This window comes from Suncus etruscus, chromosome 1 (genome assembly GCF_024139225.1).
Source record: "Suncus etruscus isolate mSunEtr1 chromosome 1, mSunEtr1.pri.cur, whole genome shotgun sequence".
NCBI lineage: Eukaryota > Metazoa > Chordata > Mammalia > Eulipotyphla > Soricidae > Suncus > Suncus etruscus.
Window position 1 is genome coordinate 141,998,723 of NC_064848.1, and position 23,490 is coordinate 142,022,212.

At 38.5% G+C, this 23,490-nt stretch overlaps 1 protein-coding gene across 1 annotated transcript in view; it reads right to left on the reverse strand.

Moving 5' to 3' along the window:
- The window catches only part of CHCHD3 (coiled-coil-helix-coiled-coil-helix domain containing 3), a 333,437-nt gene that overhangs the window by 99,536 nt on the left and 210,411 nt on the right, over positions 1 to 23,490 (reverse strand). The window contains exon 5 of the mRNA XM_049775568.1: positions 5,933 to 6,016. Coding sequence (XP_049631525.1) covers positions 5,933 to 6,016 — 84 coding nt within the window. The remainder of the gene's footprint in view (positions 1 to 5,932; positions 6,017 to 23,490) is intronic.

Sequence of the window (23,490 nt, forward strand, 5' to 3'; positions counted from 1 at the left end):
AGAAAAGTTATCCAAGCAAACAACACCCATAAAAAAGCTGGAGTGGCCATACTAATATCAGATAATGCAAACTTTATACTCAGGAAGGTTGTAAGGGACAAAGACGGACATTTTATATTAATCAAGGGGTACGTAGAGCAGGAAGAATTCACTCTCCTAAACATATATGCACCGAATGAGGGGCCAGCAAAATATTTAATACAACTGTTGACAAATCTGAAAAATAATATCAACAACAACACAATAATTGTGGGGTACCTTAACACGGCTTTGTCAACACTGGACAGGTCAACCAGACTGAAACCCAACAAGAATATACTAGACCTGAGGAGAGAAATGGAAGAAAGAGGCCTAGTGGATATATATAGGACACTCCATCCCCAGAAACCTGGATACACATTCTTCTCCAATGTACATGGGACATTCTCCAGGATAGACTACATGCTGGCACATAAAACATACCTCCATAAGATCAAGAGGATAGAAATTTTGCAGGCTACCTTCGCTGACCACAAGGCTCTGAAATTATTTGTGAACTCCAAAGGGACTCAGAAGAAACACTTTAACACCTGGAAGTTAAACAGCCTCATGCTCAATAACCAGTGGGTCCGAGATGAAATCAAGGAGGAAATAAAAAGGTTCCTGGAAACAAATGACAATAAAGACACAAACTCTCAGAACTTATGGGACACAGCAAAAGCAGTACTGAGAGGAAAATTTATAGCTTTGCAAGCACACATCAGGAAGGAAGAAGGAGCTTACCTGAGTAGCTTAATGACACAGCTAATAGAACTAGAAAATGCTCAACAAAAGGACCCAAGAATAGGAAGACAGAAGGAAATAACAAAGCTGAGAGCAGAAATCAACGAAGTGGAAACTCAAAAAACAATCCGAAAGATCAACGAAAGCAGAAGTTGGTTCTTTGAAAAAATAAACAAGATTGATAGACCACTGGCAAACCTAACAAAGAAAGAGAGAGAGAGAAACTTGATAACTCGTATCAGGAATGAAAAAGGAGAGATCACTACTGATATGACAGAGATTCAAAGGGTAATCAGAAACTACTTTGAAAAACTCTACGCCACTAAAAATGAGAACCTGGAAGAAATGGATAAATTCTTGGACTCTTATAATCTTCCACGGTTGAAGGAAGAGGATGTAGCATATCTAAACACCCCCATCACCATTGATGAAATTAAAACAGTAATCAAATGTCTGCCGAAAAACAAAAGCCCAGGTCCAGATGGATTCACTAATGAATTCTATCAAACTTTCCAAGAGGAACTACTGCCAATCTTGGCAAGACTCTTTCATGAAATTGAACAAACAGAAACACTTCCAAATAGCTTTTATGAAGCCAACATCACCTTGATACCTAAACCAGACAGAGACGCTACCAAAAAAGAAAATTACAGACCAATATCACTGATGAATGCAGATGCAAAGATCCTCAACAAAATCCTGGCAAATAGGATTCAATGCCTCGTTAAGAAGATCATCCACTACGATCAAGTAGGTTTCATCCCAGGAATGCAAGGCTGGTTTAACATCCGTAAATCTATCAACATAATACACAACATCAATAACAAGAAAAATAAAAACCACATGATCATATCAATAGATGCAGAGAAAGCATTTGATAAGGTCCAACACCCATTCTTGATCAAAACTCTCAGCAAGATGGGAATGGAGGGAACCTTTCTCAATATAGTGAAGGCCATCTACCACAAGCCAGTGGCAAATATTATCCTCAATGGAGAAAAACTGAAAGCCTTCCCTCTAAATTCTGGCACAAGACAAGGCTGTCCTCTCTCACCACTCCTATTCAACATAGCACTGGAAGTACTTGCTATAGCGATTAGGCAAGAAAAGGATATCAAGGGAATCCAGATAGGAAAGGAAGAAGTCAAGCTCTCACTGTTTGCAGATGACATGATACTCTACTTAGAAAACCCTAAAGACTCTATCAAAAAGCTTCTAGAAACAATAGACTCATATAGCAAGGTGGCAGGCTACAAAATTAACACACAAAAATCAATGGCCTTTCTATATACCAATAGTAATAAGGATGAAATGGACATTAAGAAAACAACCCCATTCACAATAGTACCACACAAACTCAAATATCTTGGAATCAACTTGACTAAATATGTGAAGGACCTATACAAAGAAAACTATAAAACTCTGCTCCAAGAAATAAGAGAGGACACACGGAAATGGAAACACATACCCTGCTCATGGATTGGCAGGATTAACATCATCAAAATGGCAATACTCCCCAAGGCATTATACAGATTTAATGCCATCCCTCTAAAGATACCCATGACATTCTTCAAAGAAGTGGATCGGACACTTTTGAAATTCATTTGGAACAATAAACACCCTCGAATAGCTAAAGCAGTCATTGGGAAAAAGAATATGGGAGGAATTACTTTTCCCAACTTTAAACTGTACTACAAAGCAACAGTTATCAAAACAGCATGGTATTGGAATAAGGATAGGTCCTCAGATCAGTGGAATAGGCTTGAATACTCAGAAAATGTTCCCCAGAGATACAACCATCTAATTTTTGATAAAGGAGCAGGAAATCCTAAATGGAGCAGGGAAAGCCTCTTCAACAAGTGGTGTTGGCACAATTGGATAGCCACTTGCAAAAAATTAAACTTAGACCCCCAGCTAACATCATGTACAAAGGTAAAATCCAAATGGATTAAAGACCTCGATATCAGCCCCAAAACCATAAGATATATAGAACAGCACATAGGCAAAACACTACAGGACATTACAGGCATCTTCAAGGAGGAAACTGCACTCTCCAAGCAAGTGAAAGCAGAGATTAACAGATGGGAATATATTAAGCTGAGAAGCTTCTGCACCTCAAAGGAAATAGTGCCCAGGATACAAGAGCCACCCACTGAGTGGGAGAAACTATTCACCCAATACCCATCAGATAAGGGGCTAATCTCCAAAATATACAAGGCACTGACAGAACTTTACAAGAAAAAAACATCTAACCCCATCAAAAAAATGGGGAGAAGAAATGAACAGACACTTTGACAAAGAAGAAATACAAATGGCCAAAAGACACATGAAAAAATGCTCCACGTCACTAATCATCAGGGAGATGCAAATCAAAACAATGATGAGTTACCACCTCACACCCCAGAGAATGGCACACATCACAAAGAATGAGAATAAACAGTGTTGGCGGGGATGTGGAGAGAAAGGAACTCTTATCCACTGCTGGTGGGAATGCTGTCTAGTTCAACCTTTATGGAAAACGATATGGAGATTCCTCCAAAAACTGGAAATCGAGCTCCCATACGATCCAGCTATACCACTCCTAGGAATATACCCTAGGAACACAAAAATACAATACAAAAACCCCTTCCTTACACCTATATTCATTGCAGCTCTATTTACCATAGCAAGACTCTGGAAACAACCAAGATGCCCTTCAACAGACGAATGGCTAAAGAAACTGTGGTACATATACACAATGGAATATTATGCAGCTGTCAGGAGAGATGAAGTCATGAAATTTTCCTATACATGGATGTACATGGAATCTATTATGCTGAGTGAAATAAGTCAGAGAGAGAGAGAAAAACGCAGAATGGTCTCACTCATCTATGGGTTTTAAGAAAAATGAAAGACACCCTTGTAATAATAATTTTCAGACACAAAAGAGAAAAGAGCTGGAAGTTCCAGCTCACCTCAGGAAGCGCACCACAAAGAGTGATGAGTTTAGTTAGAGAAATAACTACATTTTGAACTGTCCTAATATTGAGAATGTATGAGGGAAATGTTGAGCCTGTTTAGGGTACAGGCGGGGGTTGGGTGGGGAGGAGGGAGATTTGGGACTTGGGTGATGGGAATGTTGCACTGGTGATGGGTGGTGTTCCTTTTATGACTGAAACCCAAACACAATCATGTATGTAATCAAGGTGTTTAAATAAAAAAAAATTAAAAAAAAAAATTCAACTGAACCAAATTCAACTTGGGGTCACCAAAAAAAAATAGGCAGAAACAAGCAAAACCAGGGCCCCAGAGAAATGGGTAGAAGGTAGTAAGAAGTTAGAGACTACAGCAATTTTATATTTATTAGTACTATCTGTAGAAAATAGGTCTCCCTGAATGATCACTCTTTGTATTTTACTCTCTCCATTTTCCAAGAGACTTTTAATTATACCAACCTACCTGGCACCCCCAACTCACTGCCATGATTCAGAAAGGAAGGAAAGAAACAGTTGTTCTCTCTTTAGAGAACAAGAAGCTACAAGAGTATAAGTGAACTGTCAAAAAACAAAAACAGAACCACAACAATAAAGCAACAACAGCAACAACAACAACGTCATATAATGAAAGTGTTCATATAGCCTGGGTAGGGAGAGAGGGTACACACATATATACCTTCAAATTAATTTTTCTGTTTTCTTCACACACACAAAAATACTCAGAAGTGGAATTGCTGGTTCACAGGGCATCTGTTTTTCTAGTTTTAAGGCACCTCTAAGCTGTTTTCCATAATGGTTGTGCCATTTAATCCTCATCAACCGTGCCCAGGGATTCTCTTTCCTCCATGTCCTTGCTGACATTTGTTATTTCTCATCTTTTTTGGAAAGAGCCTTGTTCACAGGAGTGATGTTCAGCTGACTTTCTTCATTTGTCTGTCTCTGGCACTCCAACAGGGTCTGACATGTGACTACCAAATGAATGAAAAATTGATCATTCATGGTCAAGGCACTCTCAGACCAGTGACAGAGAGGCAGGCGAACATAACTAAGAAGGAAGAGATTGAACGGTGAGTTTCTTATTTTAATTGCTTTTTAATGATAAATTCTATTCTTTGAAATTATAATGGAGGTACAGTTCCAATCAAAAAGGAGAGGTAGTTTTGTAAATCTCCACATATATATGATATCATTCCAAAGAAGTCTATTCTGAAGAACAGGAATTCCAAGTAAGTGCTCAAACTTCCCTTCTTTATTCCATCACCTCCTATTTCAGACTTAGTGCCCACCTTAGCATCTTAGTCAAATTAATTTCTAGGCACATGGGTATATCAAGTCAGAGTGGATCCAGAATTTAATTGAACAACATCTAATACTAGAGGCAGAGCACTTTTCCTCATCCATCCTAGATCTTACTTTTTATCCTTTCCACCCTTTTGAGACATTCTGAATCACAAAAGCATTGAAATGGAGTTCACAAAAATGATCTATCCTTTAAAGCACACCTACCCATTTAGTTACAATATTGCAAGCCAGTGTCTAAAAGGATAAAAAGGAGAGGAGAGGAGGGGAGGGGAGGGGAGGGGAGAGGTGAGAGGAAGGGAAAGGGAAAGGGGGGGGGGAGAAATGAGGGGAGGGGAGGTAAGAGGGGAAAAAAGTCTGCCACAGAGGCAGGCACAAGGGATGGTGGATGGGAAAATGGGGACATTGGTGGTGGGAAATGTGACTGTTGAAGGGTATTTTACATTGTATGACTGAAACTCAATCATAAACAACTTCATAACTATGAAAAACCCTGTATTTTGAACAACTTTGTAACCATGGTGTTTAAAGTAATTAAAAACAAAATATAATCTTGAAAAAACAAAAACACTTTCATGACACATGTCTTTCATGACACTATTTGGTACAGTTAAGATGAAATTATGCTGTCTGATCTGGAGGAATGACGTTTCTAAACATATATTTGCATGGCTATGATGAGAGGTCAGATGCACCAAGAAACCACAACGCATACCTAGCCTCAAACTTCTAAAGTAGAAACAACACAAAATAATCTACAAATTTTGATTCTTCTTGTCCTGTCTACTCTTTAACTAGAACAAAAAAGTTAGGAGTTCTAATATACTGATTCTTAAATAAACTCATGGGAAATCTGCAGATGTGGGAAGAGAATCAACGACAAGAAATAGTCATACCCTCTCCTCCAGTCTAGCCAGCTGCTCTTTGTAGAACGCATCCTGCTTCTTTATCATCCGATCCTTCTCTTCCAGCTGCTTGGCCTAAAATAAGAAGTGAAGAATATACTATATCAAGAAAACGCAGCAATAGCAAAGCAAAAGTCAAGTATAAATCACATTACAAACAAGTATACAAAACTGAAGGGTTTTGCAATCTACTAGGTCTCTGACACAGAAGAGTATTAATATGATGATGATTGCTGAATTTAAATAGAAAGAATGAGTTGACATTGTATTTTTTTTAAAACTGAAACAGCTGTGTCCTACTTTGTCCAAAAGTATTTAGGGATGTCAGAATACAGCACAGACAGTTTTATTTAACTTCTCTGTCAGAGCAATTTCGAGGATTAATATAGTGTACAATAAAAATTTAAATTTACTCTGGGCATAAGACACAAGGCTATTAACCTGCTTTCTTGAATGTCAACAAAATGGCATTTGGTGCATAAACTTTGAGATTCTTAAATTACCACACCAAAAACAGACAAAAGTAGACGTGTTGGTGGAATTTTTAATGAAATATATGTCTCTATGGAAGGAGGAGGAAACGACCACAATTGTTGATTTAAATACTTTTAAATATAATACTGGACAGGGGCCGGAGCGATAGCACAGTGTTAGTGCCTTGTACACGACTGACCCAGGACAAACCTGGGTTCGATCCCTGGCGTCCCATATGGCCCCCAAGCCAGGAGCGATATCTGAGCATAGAGCAGGAATAACCACTGAGCATCACCGGGTGTGGCCCAAAAACCAAAACCAAAAACAAAAAAAAAAAGAAATTGGAGAGAGAGCATTTTTTTTCTTTCTTTTTCCAATGACCCCTGAATGCAAAGCCAGGAATATAGCCTAAGAACCAGTTTGGCCTAAATCTCATTTGCAAAATAATAATGAATACAACCATGTATTTTAAACTTAGTTATTCTTCTTTTTGTAAGATACAAGATATGGTTTTTACAACATTTCTAAGTAAAGTATTTGATTCTTGAAAACAAAGTTTTCAAGATTAGATTTTTTATAAAATGATTTCTCAAGCTGTTGATCATTATGTTAAAGTGGCCTTTGTCTCTGATGGAACAGACCTCCCTATATCATCCAAATTACAATCTTTTAAAATATTTTTTCTGTTCTGCCAATGGCAGATGAATGCCTGGGTCAGAATATATAACTAAATAAATTATGTTTTGTTTTGGCATTCCCAATCATGCCACTGGTGTGTGTGTGTGTGTGTGTGTGTGTGTTTGGTTTGGGGGCCACACCAGGCCATGCTCAGAGCTTACTCTTGGCTGTGTGTGTGCCTGTGTGCGTGCGTGCGTGCGTGCGTGCGTGCGTGTGTGTGTGTGTGTGTGTGTGTGTGTGTTTAGGTTTGGTTTGGGAGCCACACCAGGCCATGCTCAGAGCTTACTCTTGGCTCTGTGTCAGGATTAACACCTAGCTCGAATCAATCAATATTCACAACTTAAACACATTAAAGTCACTCTCCATAGATCGTCTATCTAGTTTAGTTGAACGCATGCTCAAAGATATGTACAAACTATATAATATTAGGTGGTGATTCTGCTACTTACTTTCTCTTCAATGTCCTGAAGCATGTTAAAAACAGATATTTAATTAAATAAATACTGTTGTGTTCCTGATGTCAAAGAAATGTGACAGATAATATCTACATTTCAAAAGATAAATCACAGAATACAATGTGGGGAACAGGAGGACTTAGGCTAACATAAGACTCAGTGAAATGGCCTGTGCCAAAATAGTGTGAATGGAAGTGAAAAGTTTATACTGCTTGAAAACCTCTGAATAAATGAAAACAAATACATTATTAAGATTGATTAGATAAAAAATCATTTATGTGCAAACACAGTCTATGGATTCTTAATCAAGACTGGAACATAAATGTCAGTGGGATACAGAACATAAAAGTGAACAGAAAAAGAATTTTTGACACAGCTGTATCATAAACATGTATGACAATATGGTCTGGAGAAAAGACTTTCTAACTTAAGCACACGTGTCCCACCCCCACCCAATATAAATTAAGAAAATGGGGAATACTGGACATGTGAAAACACTCATAAAATAAACATATCATTAAGCCACATCAATAAGAAAAATGTCAAAAGGGAGAAAAAAATCCAATTGTGAATGTGAGCATTGATGTTATTAGGATTAAAAAAAATTATGAACACATAAAATACAAAATAAAAAAAAATCACATTGACAGCAATACAAATAATAAACCTATGTGGGGCAGGTGGAGAAACAATATGGTAAAAGGCAGAAAATGAAATTGAAAAGAATGATAGTTCCATTGTTATCAGTCTCAAAAATATAAAATGGTATTGGAAAGGGTAGGAAAATAAGGTTCTTTTATACACTGTTGGTCAGAGTATAGTTGATGCGACCATTTCTGAAATCACTTCAAACAAATACACTAAATCTTTAAAAACACTCTATTTGAGAATGTAAATAATGGTTCTTATATGAACTACTTTTTTCTAAGTTTTCTATAATAAAGTCACCCCTCTTATAATCAAAAAATTAATTTGTCAATTGTGGCAATATGCAAACAGGTTCAAGTTATATAGATTTTCACAATTAAAAACACTAGCCAATGGCTAAATAAAAATATACTCAAATTATTCTGTTTTATAAGAAATAAAAGACAATTAGGAAAAACAACAATCTTGTTGGAGAGGGAAAAAGAGAACAGAAACAATATTCAACAAAATGTTAGCCAAGGTTACAGCATCATCATAAGCTTGTGTGTGTGTGGGGGGGGGGTTAGTTATTTTTACTTCATTTTATTTACTAAGCTAGAAACACACATACTCTGTAGTCAAGGGACAAAGTAGAAAATTTATCTAGATAATTGATCTAGTCTATTTTAAAATTATGGTGGTGGCTAAACAATTGTATGCATTTGTCAAAACTTCTAGAACTATAGATCACAAAGAATGAAATTAACCATATAAATTTTGTAGGTGAACACAAAACAAGTGTACTAAAATTTATGGAAGTAACTCCATTTGAATATATAGATGTTCACTTAACTCACTAATCTGCTTATCACGGGGTGCATTCTACTTTTAGGCATTAGGAAAAAGAGCACACAGGATCTGTAGTTAGAAAATGCAATGATTAATGAGACAACAAAAGAGACAAAGCAGTGGAACTGACCTGTGGAAGTAAGATAGAGCACAACACTGTCTCCTGACCACAAGGATTGATAATGAAGATAGGAGTCCAGTAATAATGACCACAAACATTAAGAACCATTAAACATAACATTCTAATAGAATGATTAAAAAAAAAACCAGCATGTGATGTGTGTAACACAGGTAAACAGAAGATATTAAGATATTCATTTCAGTGAAGAAATGTGTAATCTTTGAAGAAATGGACAGAAGGGTGATTATTTTTGGTCATATACATACAGAAAATAGTCAAAGTAACTAAGATGTTAGCAGTGGATATGCTATGCAGAGATATTTTCCTTATGTGAACTATTTGCTATTTCTCAAATTTTCTATAATGAAGTTATTACCTCTGTCATCATACAAATATTTTTAAACATTAATATCACATACATTTTATCCTTGACTCTGAGATGAAAACATAACACTGTACAAAAAGCTAAAAAGAATGAACTCTTAAATAATTATATTAACTACCACAAATTTTGTTTTAACAATTTCAACAGTTATTTATAGCATGGAAATTATTTTACCTACTAAATCCTTAATGTCTCAGCACTTGATTCTCTCTCTTGTTCAATGTATAACATTACCTACGGTGGTTCTTAAAACACTGATGGTAGGTAAATAATGTTTCTTCTGTTCACATATAATTGCACGGTATGATTTTAAAAAATGGAAAGAAATCGTAATGGATATACTATTAAGGCTACTTAGGAAACACTAAGAAAATTCAATATACCAAGCATATTGTTAGAGCCTACTGAGGAATTCACAAAACAATAAAATTAATTTTAAGTAGCTGATATATGGAAATATCCTTGATTTACTTTTCTAAGATGTAATCCTGGAAAAACTTTAAAGCAACATGCCCAGAGGTCAGACACACACATGAAAGCAGGAACTATTTCCAAAACAAGAAAAGAGAACCCCACTACAGTCCACTATCACACTTCTTCTCCTGGACAGCCAGCTGGATCAATATAGTTAGAAATCCACTGAGAATAACAAGGCAGGAAACATGGTCATAACACCTTAATGGCACATTGCTTTGAAACAGTTAATGTGATGCTGGGAGGGTAAGTCACACATATGAATCCTGAAACTTAAATAAGTCTGGAATACATTGACTAAGCTAATAGCTGTCCAGGATGGAGGGTCACACTCAACTAAGAAAAGGCAGAGAACCAAACGCAAGGAAATAACATTTCTATGTATTAACTAACAGATACAGAATCATTGCAAATGAACAAATAAAAACAAACAGGATGATTATAATAGAATCATTTAATAGGGAGGTGGAAATGAAGATAAAAACTGTTTCCCATCATCTGTTTGCTATTCCGCCCATGGTAAGAAATTTCTGTTCTAATTAGCTTTCAGATCCTGTTAGATTTTGGGGTAACGTGATTGGGCTTGAAAACATAATAAGTGAATCATTATGGAAAACTGAGCATCCCATATGCAAGAGAAATGAAGAAATAAGAAAATAGAGTACCCCCTCAAGAAACACAACACATAAACAATATGATGTTTTAAACTCAGTGGAAGTAGCAAGTACAAAATGAAATATATATATATGTAGTTGAGTCTTTAAAGACCTGATTCTTTATAGAAGGGACTTGAAGTTGCTTACATATATGGATGGATGTTATTAGGTCAACAGAGAACCGGGGTTATGAGGGTAACTTGTGTCCGTAGAAACTTTACCTTAATAAGCATTTTCTTGTACATTTCTTCATGGCCAAAACACTTAGACATAGTAGTTCAGTCCTCTCAAATCTGTGGCTCTTGAAGCTGAGTTGACAAATTCCCCAGCAACAGGAACCCAATGACATCATAACCACTTAGCTCCAAGTTTAATGTAACTTCATATATTAAAGACTATGCATACTAAGGAAAGATTCCATCATAAGGAAAAGGTACATTTTACATGGCTCCCCCCATTCTCTCAAATGCCTTGATTAGAGAGGTCCAGGTATGAAATGTGGTAGGCATTTGCTAAATTTCCACATAATAATAATATGTAGGTGGGATAACTTGGATTAAATTGATAACAATTCAAAAAGGAGATCCTTATAACCACATTTCCTGGTATTCTAGAAATCTTATAAGCGTGGAACACAGTATTATAAATGAGAAGTTAAATCATCACAATGAGTATTACCTGTTGTAGCAAAAATCTACCTATTCATCCATCATCCATCCATCTATTTTATAACTCATATAAGTAAATAAGATAAATCAGCTTTATTCCTGGTCAGAGTTCTATAGGAGGAACAAATATATAGGACTATAATGAAAGTACGGACTGATACCAACAAAGAGAACTAAAATATCCCAGGGGGCTAAACCATAAACTTGTAAAGTCAATACTACAATTAGAAGCTGTAGAACATGACACTGTGAATATCAATTAGCTGTAAACAAAAAGTCATGTATTCAATTAGGTAAATACTACATTATAAATGAGAAATTACAGTGGGATCATCTATCGAGTGGCTTTAACAAAGGATTACATTCAAAACACTTTTCCAAGCCACACTGGAAAGTGACCTTCAAAATGGTAACTCATCTAGATGAATTTAAATGATACCCAGCCTGTGTGCCATGTTAGCAATATATTTTTTTCACTGTCAGAGGTTTTATGAGCTATGTGTTGCTAGTTGATCACTTAGTTATTTGTTTTGTTTCTGGACATTAGGGAGCTTTGATTCCGTGCCGGTCTAAATAGGTATGTTCCCATGAGATGACAGTCCCCAAAACTTTGAAACTGTCTGGTGGCCAAGTATACAGCCACGTGGTCCAGGAATTCCAAGCTCTATGGCTGATATGGCAGTGTCTGTGGATCATGGTTTTGGCTGCCAGAAGTACAAGATGGGCAGGGCAAGTGAGAGGTTGCCTGCACTCACTTTAGCTCAAATACTAGCATTTCTGGAGTTTTGATTAATTGGGAGTCTCTGCAGAAATTGGTGGTTAAGTTGTAAAGGTGCAGCTGGCGAGGATTCAGTAGTTGGGGACATGGCCCACCTTTCCTCCCAAGATTACCTGTTTTTAGCTGTAGACTGGTGTGCCCATGATTCACTACAGTTTGGTTTACATCTTTTTTGAAAATAGAGTGAATCTATGGAATAGAATGAATCTGGCCCATGCAGACATGGCTGTAGGGCATGGTTTCAGCTGCCAGGCCTTTTGGAACTACAAGAAGGTAAGGGAAGAGCACTTGCACTCAAAGTCCTGGTGATGTCACCCCAAATACCAGCACACCTGGGGTTTGGGCCTGTTAAGTGTGTAGAGATAGGTGGTTAAGTAGCAAGATGCTTCAATAGCTACTTAGAGGCATGAGCTACAAGTAGGAAGCTATCCTTTTACCCACTAGCTGTTTTTGTGCACTGAACAAAAAAATGAAGTGTGGATCATTCTTTCTATAGAGTTTTGTAACCTGAAGTAGTTTGAACTCAAATTCTAGTCATCAGGATTTGGTTGAGTCTATTAATTTCCCTTTCTTTTGTCCTCCCAAAAACAACTTCAAGAACCATAGATTACTATTTCGTTTTTTATTGTGACTACATACTAAAAACTGCCAACTGAATGATTTTTGCTACTGCCAGGCTCATCCATTTATTCTACTGAGAAAAGAAATAGGATGTAAAGATGAGTGGTTTCTGAAATTAAAAGTAAGGCCAATCATGAATGAAGATAGAAGGTTGCTATGTATAGAGGCTATTGGAAATGAGACTTCATTAGTGAAAACAGTTCATTAACTTGCACAGAAATATTAAATATGGATTCTGATTTGTACAATAAAAACAAATCCACAAAATCCACAAAACTTTAAGGGCTACAAAATATTATCAAGATACAACCACACTGGTTATATTAGCAGGCTACAGAATCCAATAGCATTAACTTCCAAGTTTTGTTTTTACAAAAGTGCAATAACTCAAATCACTGATCCTTCAACAGTGCTGTTTCAGGCAATGGTTTCAGACAGAGATCTTCAAGTTTCACTTTTGACATTTAGGGTAAAAGAATTCTTTGTGGGGAGAGCTGTCCTGTCCTCTGCACTAAGGAATGTTCAACAAGCAGCCTACTTAGTTCCAATGGTTTTCTCCACCCTAATCTGTGACAAGCAAAACTATTTACAAACTTTGCTTTATATCCCCTAGTTGGCAAAACTGCTCCCTGTCAAGATCCACTAGAGGAATGTTGCTTACCTGAAGCTAAGCAACTTGCTCTGCTTCATTCAGGTGAATCATTCCTGAAAAGAAAGCAGTTCAGAAAACAGAAAACTGGGACTTGGTAGAATTTTTTTTTTTTTTTTTTGTTTTTGAACCACACCTGTTTGAAGCTCAGGGGTTACTCCTGGCTATGCGCTCAGAAATCGCTCCTGGGGACCATATGGGATGCCGGGGGATGGAACTGAGGTCCGTCCTATGCTAGGGCTTGCAAGGCAGACACCTTATCTCTAGTGCCACCTCTTCAGCCCCAAGGACTTTTGGTGGAATTTTACAGAAAATGTTTTATGAATCATTTTGTACTTCCTTGCTAACACAATTTTGTTTAATAAATGACTTTCTGTAGAGTTGGCCTGGAGATTGGCTGGCATTATAACCTGGCAGTAAGGCTGCATTGCAAAGGCTTAACATATAAAAGTGTCCTTAGTAGTGACTCAAGTATACATGAGTCACTCATACTCAGTGATGCTTTTTATACATAAAATTGGATCCCCTGGAGGGAATTGGAAACTTTAATTCCCGCAATTTAAACTAAGTAAACAAATAAATAAACAAAACCCATAAAATATCAGCTCTATCATTACTATCATTCCCCCAAAACCCAATCAATTCTTTTATTGGAATGGCTGTGATTGCTGTTGAGTATAGGCAAAACTTGAGCCAGATGACATAAACTGGTCCTGGTTGTTTAACATTTGCTCTGCTCAGGGAAGGGACAGCACAATACCTGTTATTAAATATTTCATACATCCAATTTTCTGAGAACTGGTGACCTGGGGATTCCATTGCAACTTACAGGTTTCATGTTACCAAGTAATGTGATATTTTGACATGAAATTTCAGCATGAAGGGTGCTGAGACATACCCCTTCATTCAGCTGAGTGTCATTCCATACTCCTATTTGAAAAAAGAACATTGATCACAGGACACAGTGCAAAAAGAAATTTTAAATAAATACCGTATCAAGAGTGAGATGAACTATTCAGGGGTTCACAATTCTCAAGTAAGCAGGTTTTCTTTCTTTCTTTTTTTTTTTTTAAAAAAAAAAACTTTATTGATTGATTGGTTTTTGGGCCAGCGGTGCTCAGGCATCAGTCCTGGTTCTGGACTCAGAAATCGCCCCTGGCAGGCTAGGGGACCAGATGGGATGGCAGGAATTGAACCGGGTCCTTCCTGGTTTGCAAGGCAAACTCCCTACCGTTGTGCTCTCTCTGGCACCTACAAAGCAGTTTTCTAAAGACACCAACTTTGTAAACCGCAAGTTTCTGAAAACACATAAGCCAATGTAAAAGAAAAACTATGTTGCTTAAAACTCAATACTTTTTGAGCTCTCTCAAAAGAAAACAGAAAGGGAAGCCCCAGAAGATCCAGACCCAGAACAGAAATTAGTACTCTACGTTATGAAATCACTACTAACCTTAAGGATAAGAATGATAACCAAATGGAGGGAAAAGCCATTAAAGACCATTTTTAATAAAACTGCCTTATTACATAGTGATTAGATGAACTGAGAGCAAGAAGAAGCTTTTATTAGATTCAGCTGCAGTGCAGAACAGATTGGTGTTATGAACCACTGAACACTGCCATGACATGCTAGAGCAGACTGGTCTAGAATCTAGCTAATATGGCACCAAGTAGAAGGGTAAACCAAGCATTTGAAATTATCTGGCTTAAGGGCAATTTATACAAAAGTCTCCATCTTTTAGTTTCTATCATGGATAATAATACCTCCATTTCCGGGCACGTATATATAATTTTGTTTTACCGAGGGCAATTAAAAAATCTTGGAAGCATTCCAATATAGAGGTGCTAGTGACTCTGCCCTTTCCATGTCAAGGTATTTGGTGTCACTAATCTGACAAATTGGACAACACAGAGACAATTATTGCACCACTTCAGGATTACTTTTCTTTGTAGTCACTTGTATTTTTCAATTTCAATTTAGATTTAATTTTCTCAGAATAAGTACTATTGGTCAGAATCCATTCCTTCTCTTGCAATCTATATCACAGGCAGAGCTATAAAACAAAAACAAAAAACAGAGATGAGGAACCAGCACGATAACACATTGGATATACTTGCCTTGCATGGGATTGACCCAGGTTTGATTCCCAGCATCCAATATGGTCCTTTGAGCCCACCAGGAATGATTCCTGAGTGCAGAACCAGAAGTAAGCCCTGAGCACCACCAGGTGTGGCTCCCAAAATTAAAAAACAAACAACAACAAACAAAAAACCCAGAGATAAACATTTTTATAGGGAGGCAGAGACACTTTCCTGGTTGACTAAGAAAAGTCTTAAAGTTAAGTGAAGAGAAGTAGGTTCTAAAATTCTGCTTATCAACAGCTGTACAGCTCATCCATTACTCCCTAATCTTATTTTTCTTTTTATTTTTTTTTTTTTTTTTTTTTTTTTTTTTTGGATAATACCCTGGTGGTGTTCAGGGCTTACTTCTGGCTCTGTACATTCAGGAATTATTCCTAATTGTCTCAGGGGACCAAAAGGGGTGTGTGGGATTGAACCTAGGTTGGTTGTGCGCAAAGCAAGCACCCTACCTTTGTATTATGGGTCTAGCCCCAATCTTATTTCTTGACTTAACTTTAAGATAAGGCAACCTCAAAATGAAGAAATAAACTGCTTGTGTATTACTTTATTTCAAGCAATTTTTAAGGATTTCCCAAAAAAAAGTCAAGGCAGAAGAATTAAAAGATGTCTCTAAAATCTCTTAAATACCCACTGATTTGTTTCTGGTCTGCTAGGATGCAGGTGCTGAGACAGAATCAGAACCACAAGACATATAAGGGTTTGAATTCCAGGAGAAATAAAGAGGTGGCAGAGAATGTCTTAGACCAAAATGTCAGTCTGATGCCTATGATGGAAGAGAGAAAAGGAGAGGAAAGGATGCTTTTGCAGCTCAGAAAAAACCTGGGCCATAGTAATGGAGAAACTAAGAGCCGAAGAGCCCAAAAGAGAGAGCATTGGGCGCTCTTATCCCAGCCATAAAATAGAATTTGCCACAGAATTCCAGTAAAAGGGCAGCCACAAATAAAGAGCTGGTCTTCCATTTCCACTTCATTTTATAAAAGAAGCTAAGCCAGCAAACCAAGAGAGGTGATTACACCTGCACACATCTATTATTTCCTTAGAAACCTTTGCTTACGTAGGCCCAACGGAGGACATCCAATTGGCCCTCTAAATACAATTTGTGCTGGAAATGCTGCATAGCAGTAAAAAGCCACCAAACAGGTGCCACATGATTAAAGCTTTAATACCAGTTGGGTGGCTAATTTATGAACCTAGGCAGGGTTCCTAACCTTTGGGGAAGGCAGGCGGGAGAGGTGGCCTTTCTTTTTCTTTCTTTGCAAATGTGAAGAAATAGACTATCACAAATTTAATGCACTGTGCTGCATTAACTGCCAACAACTCTTCTGTTGTTCATTTTGAATCTACTCTATACGTAGGGTCAGAGGAAATTCAATCAAGTTCGGTGTTCTGCAAAGCAACTAGGAGGCTACCTGGTCACATTTTTTTCAGACATATTCAGATACATTTATCCAACCATTCAGGCAGTGCCACATTGCTGTGGCAAGTGGTTCCAGAGGTGGGCACTGTGTGGAGTATTTGTGCTCTGCCAGGCCAGGCAATGGGAATGGGGTTGCCACTGTGAGGAAAGGGGCTAGGTCTGGGGGTCTCCCTGAGCATTTCCTCTGTGGCCATTTGCTGAACCCAATACCAGATGGTAGACACAAGTAGGTGAGAGCTAAAGCAAAAGAGAGAGTAAAATGGGCAACTCTTTCACGCAAATTCAAATGGTAGCTGCCAATTGAATTACAGCAGTATATATTTACAACTAAGAAATGAAGCTACCAAGTAACTGGCATTCTCCATTTGTAAAAGATGCTTTGAAGAACAAGAATGGGGAGTTACCATAATAGGCTCTTATAGCTCAGGCTTATCTAACCACTCAGGTTGCAGAAGGGAGTGAGAAGATGAATGCTGCACTCTTTCTGTCTTCCCTCTTTACAGCCTACTGAGGAAACAACTTGGTTCCACCAGAGGGAATTCTACAGTTTAAAGCTACATGGACCACATTCACCAACACTTCAGTGAAAACCCATGTTTCACATAATGTACAGCCAAAGAAAATCTTGCTCATCCAACAGTACAAAAAAAACAGTAGTGCTGAACTCTTTATGAAAACAATGAACAAAAAAAAATCTGCCTCACAGAGTGATTTTATGGTTGAGATGGAACTGACAAAGAAAATTCATATGCTGTCCTTATTTAATAAATTATTGGTTTGGGGGCCACACATGGGGCTGCTCAGAGGCTATGCTTGGCTCTGTGCTCAGGAGTGACCCCAACAGCATAGGCAGTGCCATTTCAAAGATCAAACCAGTGCCAGCAGCTCTCTCTTTTGCTCTCATCTTGCAAGATGAGCATCCCCAACCCTAGACAATATCACTATTTCACACGTTGATTTTAAATTTCAAGTTTTAAAATGACACTGTTACCTAAGGGGGAAAAATGTGAATTTGGAAAAGTAGAAGATGGATAAAACATAACTTAAAAAAATATCCTCAAAAATGGCCACTGGTCAAGAAAGTATAATGGAATGTCGAATCTTTTGTTCATCCTATTCCCCCCTCCCCACATAAAACTGACAGTGATGGGATGTTGAAAAGCTTTAGTTCCTGTAGTTGAAACAGCCAAATAAAGAGGCTAAAAGATGAAACTGTGGAGTCAACTAAAGATAAACTCCACAACACAAATCTAGAAGTGTATCTCAGAAAAGAAAAATAGAAAAAAGAGACCATGGCCAAACCATGAACTGCCTGGTGGAATGCAAAGGAGCATAAAATGCAAGTAAGTCACATGGATTCCTGCATCAAACTGGCCAGAAGAGGAGAATATGGTGGCTGATTCCTGTCCATGAGAGGGTCATAGTAAATTAGACCTCTGGAATCATTCCTAGAATCGAGCTCATTTACCCTTTTATTCCCATCATTCTATCCCTCATCCTTTGGTGAGGGAGAACCATCATGACACAGGATTTGGGAACAGCCTGGAACAATGGAAAGTCTCTCCCCTTGTATTACTGCCAAGAAACTCAACCTACCTTTCCTCACATCCTTTGTCTTCTTAGGACCGAGCACTCCATAACCACATCAGAGTACGTGGAAATGTGAAGAGTAGGGGTATCTTTGTATCTACTTATTCATGCCTTAAAGTACAATGGCAGATAAGAACTAGAGAAAGCTGCCAGGTGAATCCAGAATTTCCAACTCTTCTCAGGTAGAACCCAACTAGGTTTATTCCAACAATGAAACATAACGTTAGAGAACTCCATTCCACCTGCGATATCAGATGTTGCCTGAGTCATTAATCTTTGAATAAAGCCAATTAGACCTCTAACCTATCTAAATGGCATAAGGGCTAGATGGTATACTTTGCAAGTGGGGGCCCCAGGCTCTATTCCTGACAACACATGTCCTTTGAGCAAACTAGAGAAAAAGCACTGAGCACAAGTTAGGGAAGGAAGAATGAAAGGAAGGAAAGAAGATCATTTTGCTTTGCTTTGCTTTGCTTTGCTTTGCTTTGCTTTGCTTTGCTTTGCTTTGCTTTGCTTTGCTTTGCTTGGAAGTCAGAATGTTACCATTTGATATTGCATCCTACCTTCTTCATGGTTATAACTATCATTATATATTTGTTTGTTTACAATCATGGTTATATGTGATCTTTCTGGCTTTAACAGAATCATCTTCCCTTGAGTATGACTTCCATTCATCCATCATTTCATCAAATGCTAAAAGGCTCCTGGCAACTGTTCAAATTGAGGAGCTAAATGATACCTTTTAGACCTCTCTGCACATAGAGGTATCAGTCCCAGTCCAGGTCATTGCCCTACAACCTCCGGAACCTCAGCCTCTTAAAACACATATAAGGACACTGCACATAAAATGATCTGAAAAGACAAACTGTGAATGGCAACTAATGCCATATTGATCAGCTATTGAAGATACTCAGACAAAAGAAGAAAGAATCATAAGCATTTGAAGCAGGAATGTATCTTAGAAACCACAGTCATTAGGATTTAAAGATCTCATTCTGGGTTCACTTTCCTCAACAAAGGTTGCAAAGCTAGTAAGTCAGAAGTTAGGAATAGAATACAGGCTATCTTGTCTTGCATTTTCAAGCTGGCATGCTGAACAATATCTGAGATCATCTTTAAAAAGCAAGGCTGTGAATAAGAAGAAAAGAAGATTCCTTGTTAAAAATTCTGAGTTTGGGGCCGGGCGGTGGCGCTGGAGGTAAGGTGCCTGCCTTGCCTGTGCTAGCCTAGGACGGACCGCGGTTCGATCCCCCGGCGTCCCATATGGTCCCCCAAGAAGCCAGGAGCAACTTCTGAGCGCATAGCCAGGAGTAACCCCTGAGCGTCACAGGGTGTGGCCCAAAAACCAAAAAAAAAAAAAAAATTCTGAGTTTGAACAGAGCCTCACCAACCCCCACGCCAGCATGCACGCTTGAGTGTGAGTGTTGAAAGCTGTGCATTAGCCCTAGTGCTTGTCTGCAGAGCTGCTCAGAGGTGTCTCTCACAGTTACCCTGTGAGAGACAAGTACTGCAGAAGTGGACAGAGTCCTTATAGCCACAAATCAAATGAATGGCATGAAAATAAACTCCCTAAAAATAGTATGCCTGTAATGTATGAAGCGGCAATAGCAAGATGCATAATCAGTTAGCGAGAAAGATATTGCTCTGGTTTGGCCCTTTAAAAACATAATTAGCCAGTATTTTTTTTTTTTGAGTGCTCAACGTTTTGTGATCCTTGCCATTTGTCACCTTGCACAAAATATTCTAGGCTACAGTAAAGAATTAGTGCTTTTTTTTCCTAACTGAAATAAAAAGACAGCCTGTTTGCTTTGAAAAATGACTACCACCTGCTATTAATCTGAAACTGAAAACAAGCAATGTAATGACATTTAGTGGTTTAACACCCCCCTCTACCACTTTCCTGAAAGACGAGCTTAAAGGACATTTCATAATCTTAAAAAAATTTTTTTAAGTTCTAAAAAAATAGGTTTCTATTTTACTAATAATAAACTGCAAATGATGTGAGATTATTGAAACCAGACCCTGGGCCCCCATGGTGTGACGAGCAGGGTTTAAGTGCTGAAAGATTCCCTCCCAAGTCCCCTTTTCCTTTCCCTTTATTCCTTTTGTCTGGTATCAGATGAATACAAGCAGTAATGATGGTACGATCAAGGAAGGGCTGACAACCAGCTGAATACGTGGAGAAAGATGCTTGGCTGGTCTCTGCAACCAGCCATCTTTTGTCCCGCTGCTACGGCTGTCACCCAAGGTAGCCTGCATCCTCCAGAGATGAAATGCCACACAGAACTGTTAATTGATCCATTCTACAAATAGTTCCTGCAACCCTTTGGAGAACTTTTCCGATTTGCTTGGTAGAATACCTGGCTGCCAACTTACTCAGTTCCAATCAGCCACCTAGCCCTGATCTAAACAACCTGAACAATGCATGACCATACTTAAAGGACTCTGGGATATTCTGAATGTGTCCCTTCTGGCTCCTTAGAAATAAATCAAGCCCTATACATATGCTAGGATGTTTGCTCAAACACTAAAGTCATTTATTTATTTAAAGAACAAAAGAAACTTAGTGCATCTATTTATCTATTCCACAAATATTCCAAGGAACTCTTCTGTGAAGAGCCTCCAATTCTGCGATATAAGGAGACTTATAAATAACTCTCCTGTGGTGTCCCACTCAATGACCATAAGCTACAATCCTAAAGCTCTGGTTTGGACACAAAGCTATAAAACTGCCAACAGTCTATTCTATCTACCAATGTGATGCTTTTGAGAAGGTAGGGGGACTTACAGGTTGGACTGGAAGGCAGTATCTAAGTTCTATAAAAACAAACAAACAAACAAACAAATAAAAAGCTGGGCAGGAATGGTAGTGCAGCAGTATGTCTTGCACATGGCTGACTCAGAATGGACCTCGATTTGATTCTAAGTGTCCCATTTGGTCCTCCAAGCCAGGAGCAATATCAGAGAGCATAGCCAGGAGTAGTAACCCCTGAGCATCACCAGGTGTGGCCCCAAAATAGAAACAAACAAACAAACAAACAAAAAAGCTACCACAGGGCTGGAGACAGCATCAGTTAAGGCCTTTGATATGGACAACCCTGGTTAGATCACTGACATAATAACTGCCTGGGGCAATACCTACACAACAGAGAGCTGGAAGCAACCCTCAAGTACCATCACATGTGCCCCCACCTCTAATAATAAACCACTATATTAAGGGATATAATATATAATACAGGTAGTAAATCTCACACAAAAAAAGTGATCAGCTGGACTGGAATTAAAAGATGGATAAGTAGGATTTAGAGGAACAGAAAAAGTCAAAGGGCACTGTGTGAAAGGGGACAGCAAACAGGCAGAGAAGAGAGAAGACAGGAGGCCTTGACAAGGACAGCAGCTGAAGAGGGAATTACAGTGAGAGGCTAGAAGTGGGCACTGGGCTGTAAGGAGACTTAACTCTCAGGCTAAGAGGCCTGAACTGAATCCTGTAGACCATGGGGGTGGGGAGGTGGGCCTCAAACAGTTTCTGAATGTGAAGAAAACAGTATTTCAGGAAGATTAATCTTGTATATAGGCTGGATTAGAAAGAGAGGAGAATGCCAGGGAAACCATTAAGGGGACTGTTGAAAGGATCCAGGTGTGAGATAATAGAGGCCTCGTGTGCTGAATGACAGTGGTTTCCACCAGCACTTTCTAAATATCACCTAAAGTAAACGCGCAAATTTTTGAGAAAGAACAAGGCTCTGTAAATGGAAAGAAAAAGAAACACACTCCAGGGGCCGGGTAGGTGGCGCTGGAGGTAAGGTGTCTGCCTTGCAAGCGCTAGCCAAGGAAGGACCGCGGTTCGATCCCCCGGCGTCCCATATGGTCCCCCCAAGCCAGGGGCGATTTCTGAGCACATAGCCAGGAGTAACCCCTGAGCATCAAACGGGTGTGGCCCAAAAACCAAAAAAAAAAAAAAAAAAAAAAAAAAAAAGAAAAGAAACACACTCCAAAATACTGGGGAGTAACACAAGAATGAACATAATGCTTCTTGCTAACCCAATCACCCAATACCTCCCCCACAGAAATAGCCACTGAATATGGAACTGGGAGGCAGGTTCCTGACATATTTAAGATGGCAAGCACCCTATTCTAAAACAAACAGAAAGGAAACTTGGGTATGCCACTAGGAAAAATGTTCTTTATTTTTCATTTTGGGGTCACACCTAGCAGTGCTCAGCATATGCAGTGCAGGGGATCAAATTCAGGTTGGCTGAGTGCAAACCAAGTGCTTTATCAGCAGTGCTATCTCTCCAACACCAAAAATAGAGTTTTTAAGAGAATTACCTGGAAAAATTGAAGTGGGAGTTTCACCCATGTCCAGCTCCATACAAGTATCAATGTTTCCATCAAAATGAGCAAATATGATACAATCTATCAATTTAAGTCATTCATCATAAAGACTATGACATGAAATTTCTCTATAATCTTGCATTAACAACAACAACAAAAAAATTGGGGGCCGGAGAGGTGGCGCTAGAGGTAAGGTGTCTGCCTTGCAAGCCCTAGCCAAGGAAGGAACGCAGTTCGATCCCCCGGCGTCCCATATGATCCCCTCAAGCCAGGGGCAATTTCTGAGCGCTTAGCCAGGAGTAACCCCTGAGCATCAAACGGGTGTGGCCCCCCAAAAAAATTGAAACCATGCCTTTTAACTAAGGAACTAAAAGACCATTACTAGATGGTTCCCCATCATCTACAGAATATTACATAATTGAAGCAACAGAACTCCTAAAACCAACAAATCAATGGTGCTAAGAGAAAGGAAAAGTGAGGGTAAGTTGGTCATTATGAATGAGTACAGTATAGGAGTCTTTTTTTTTTAATGGCAATGCTAGAAATTTGGTGGTAGGTAAGGTGGTATACACATATAAAGTTATAAAATTCTACAACATTGCAAATCAATGATAAAGAAATAATCAGGTCAGA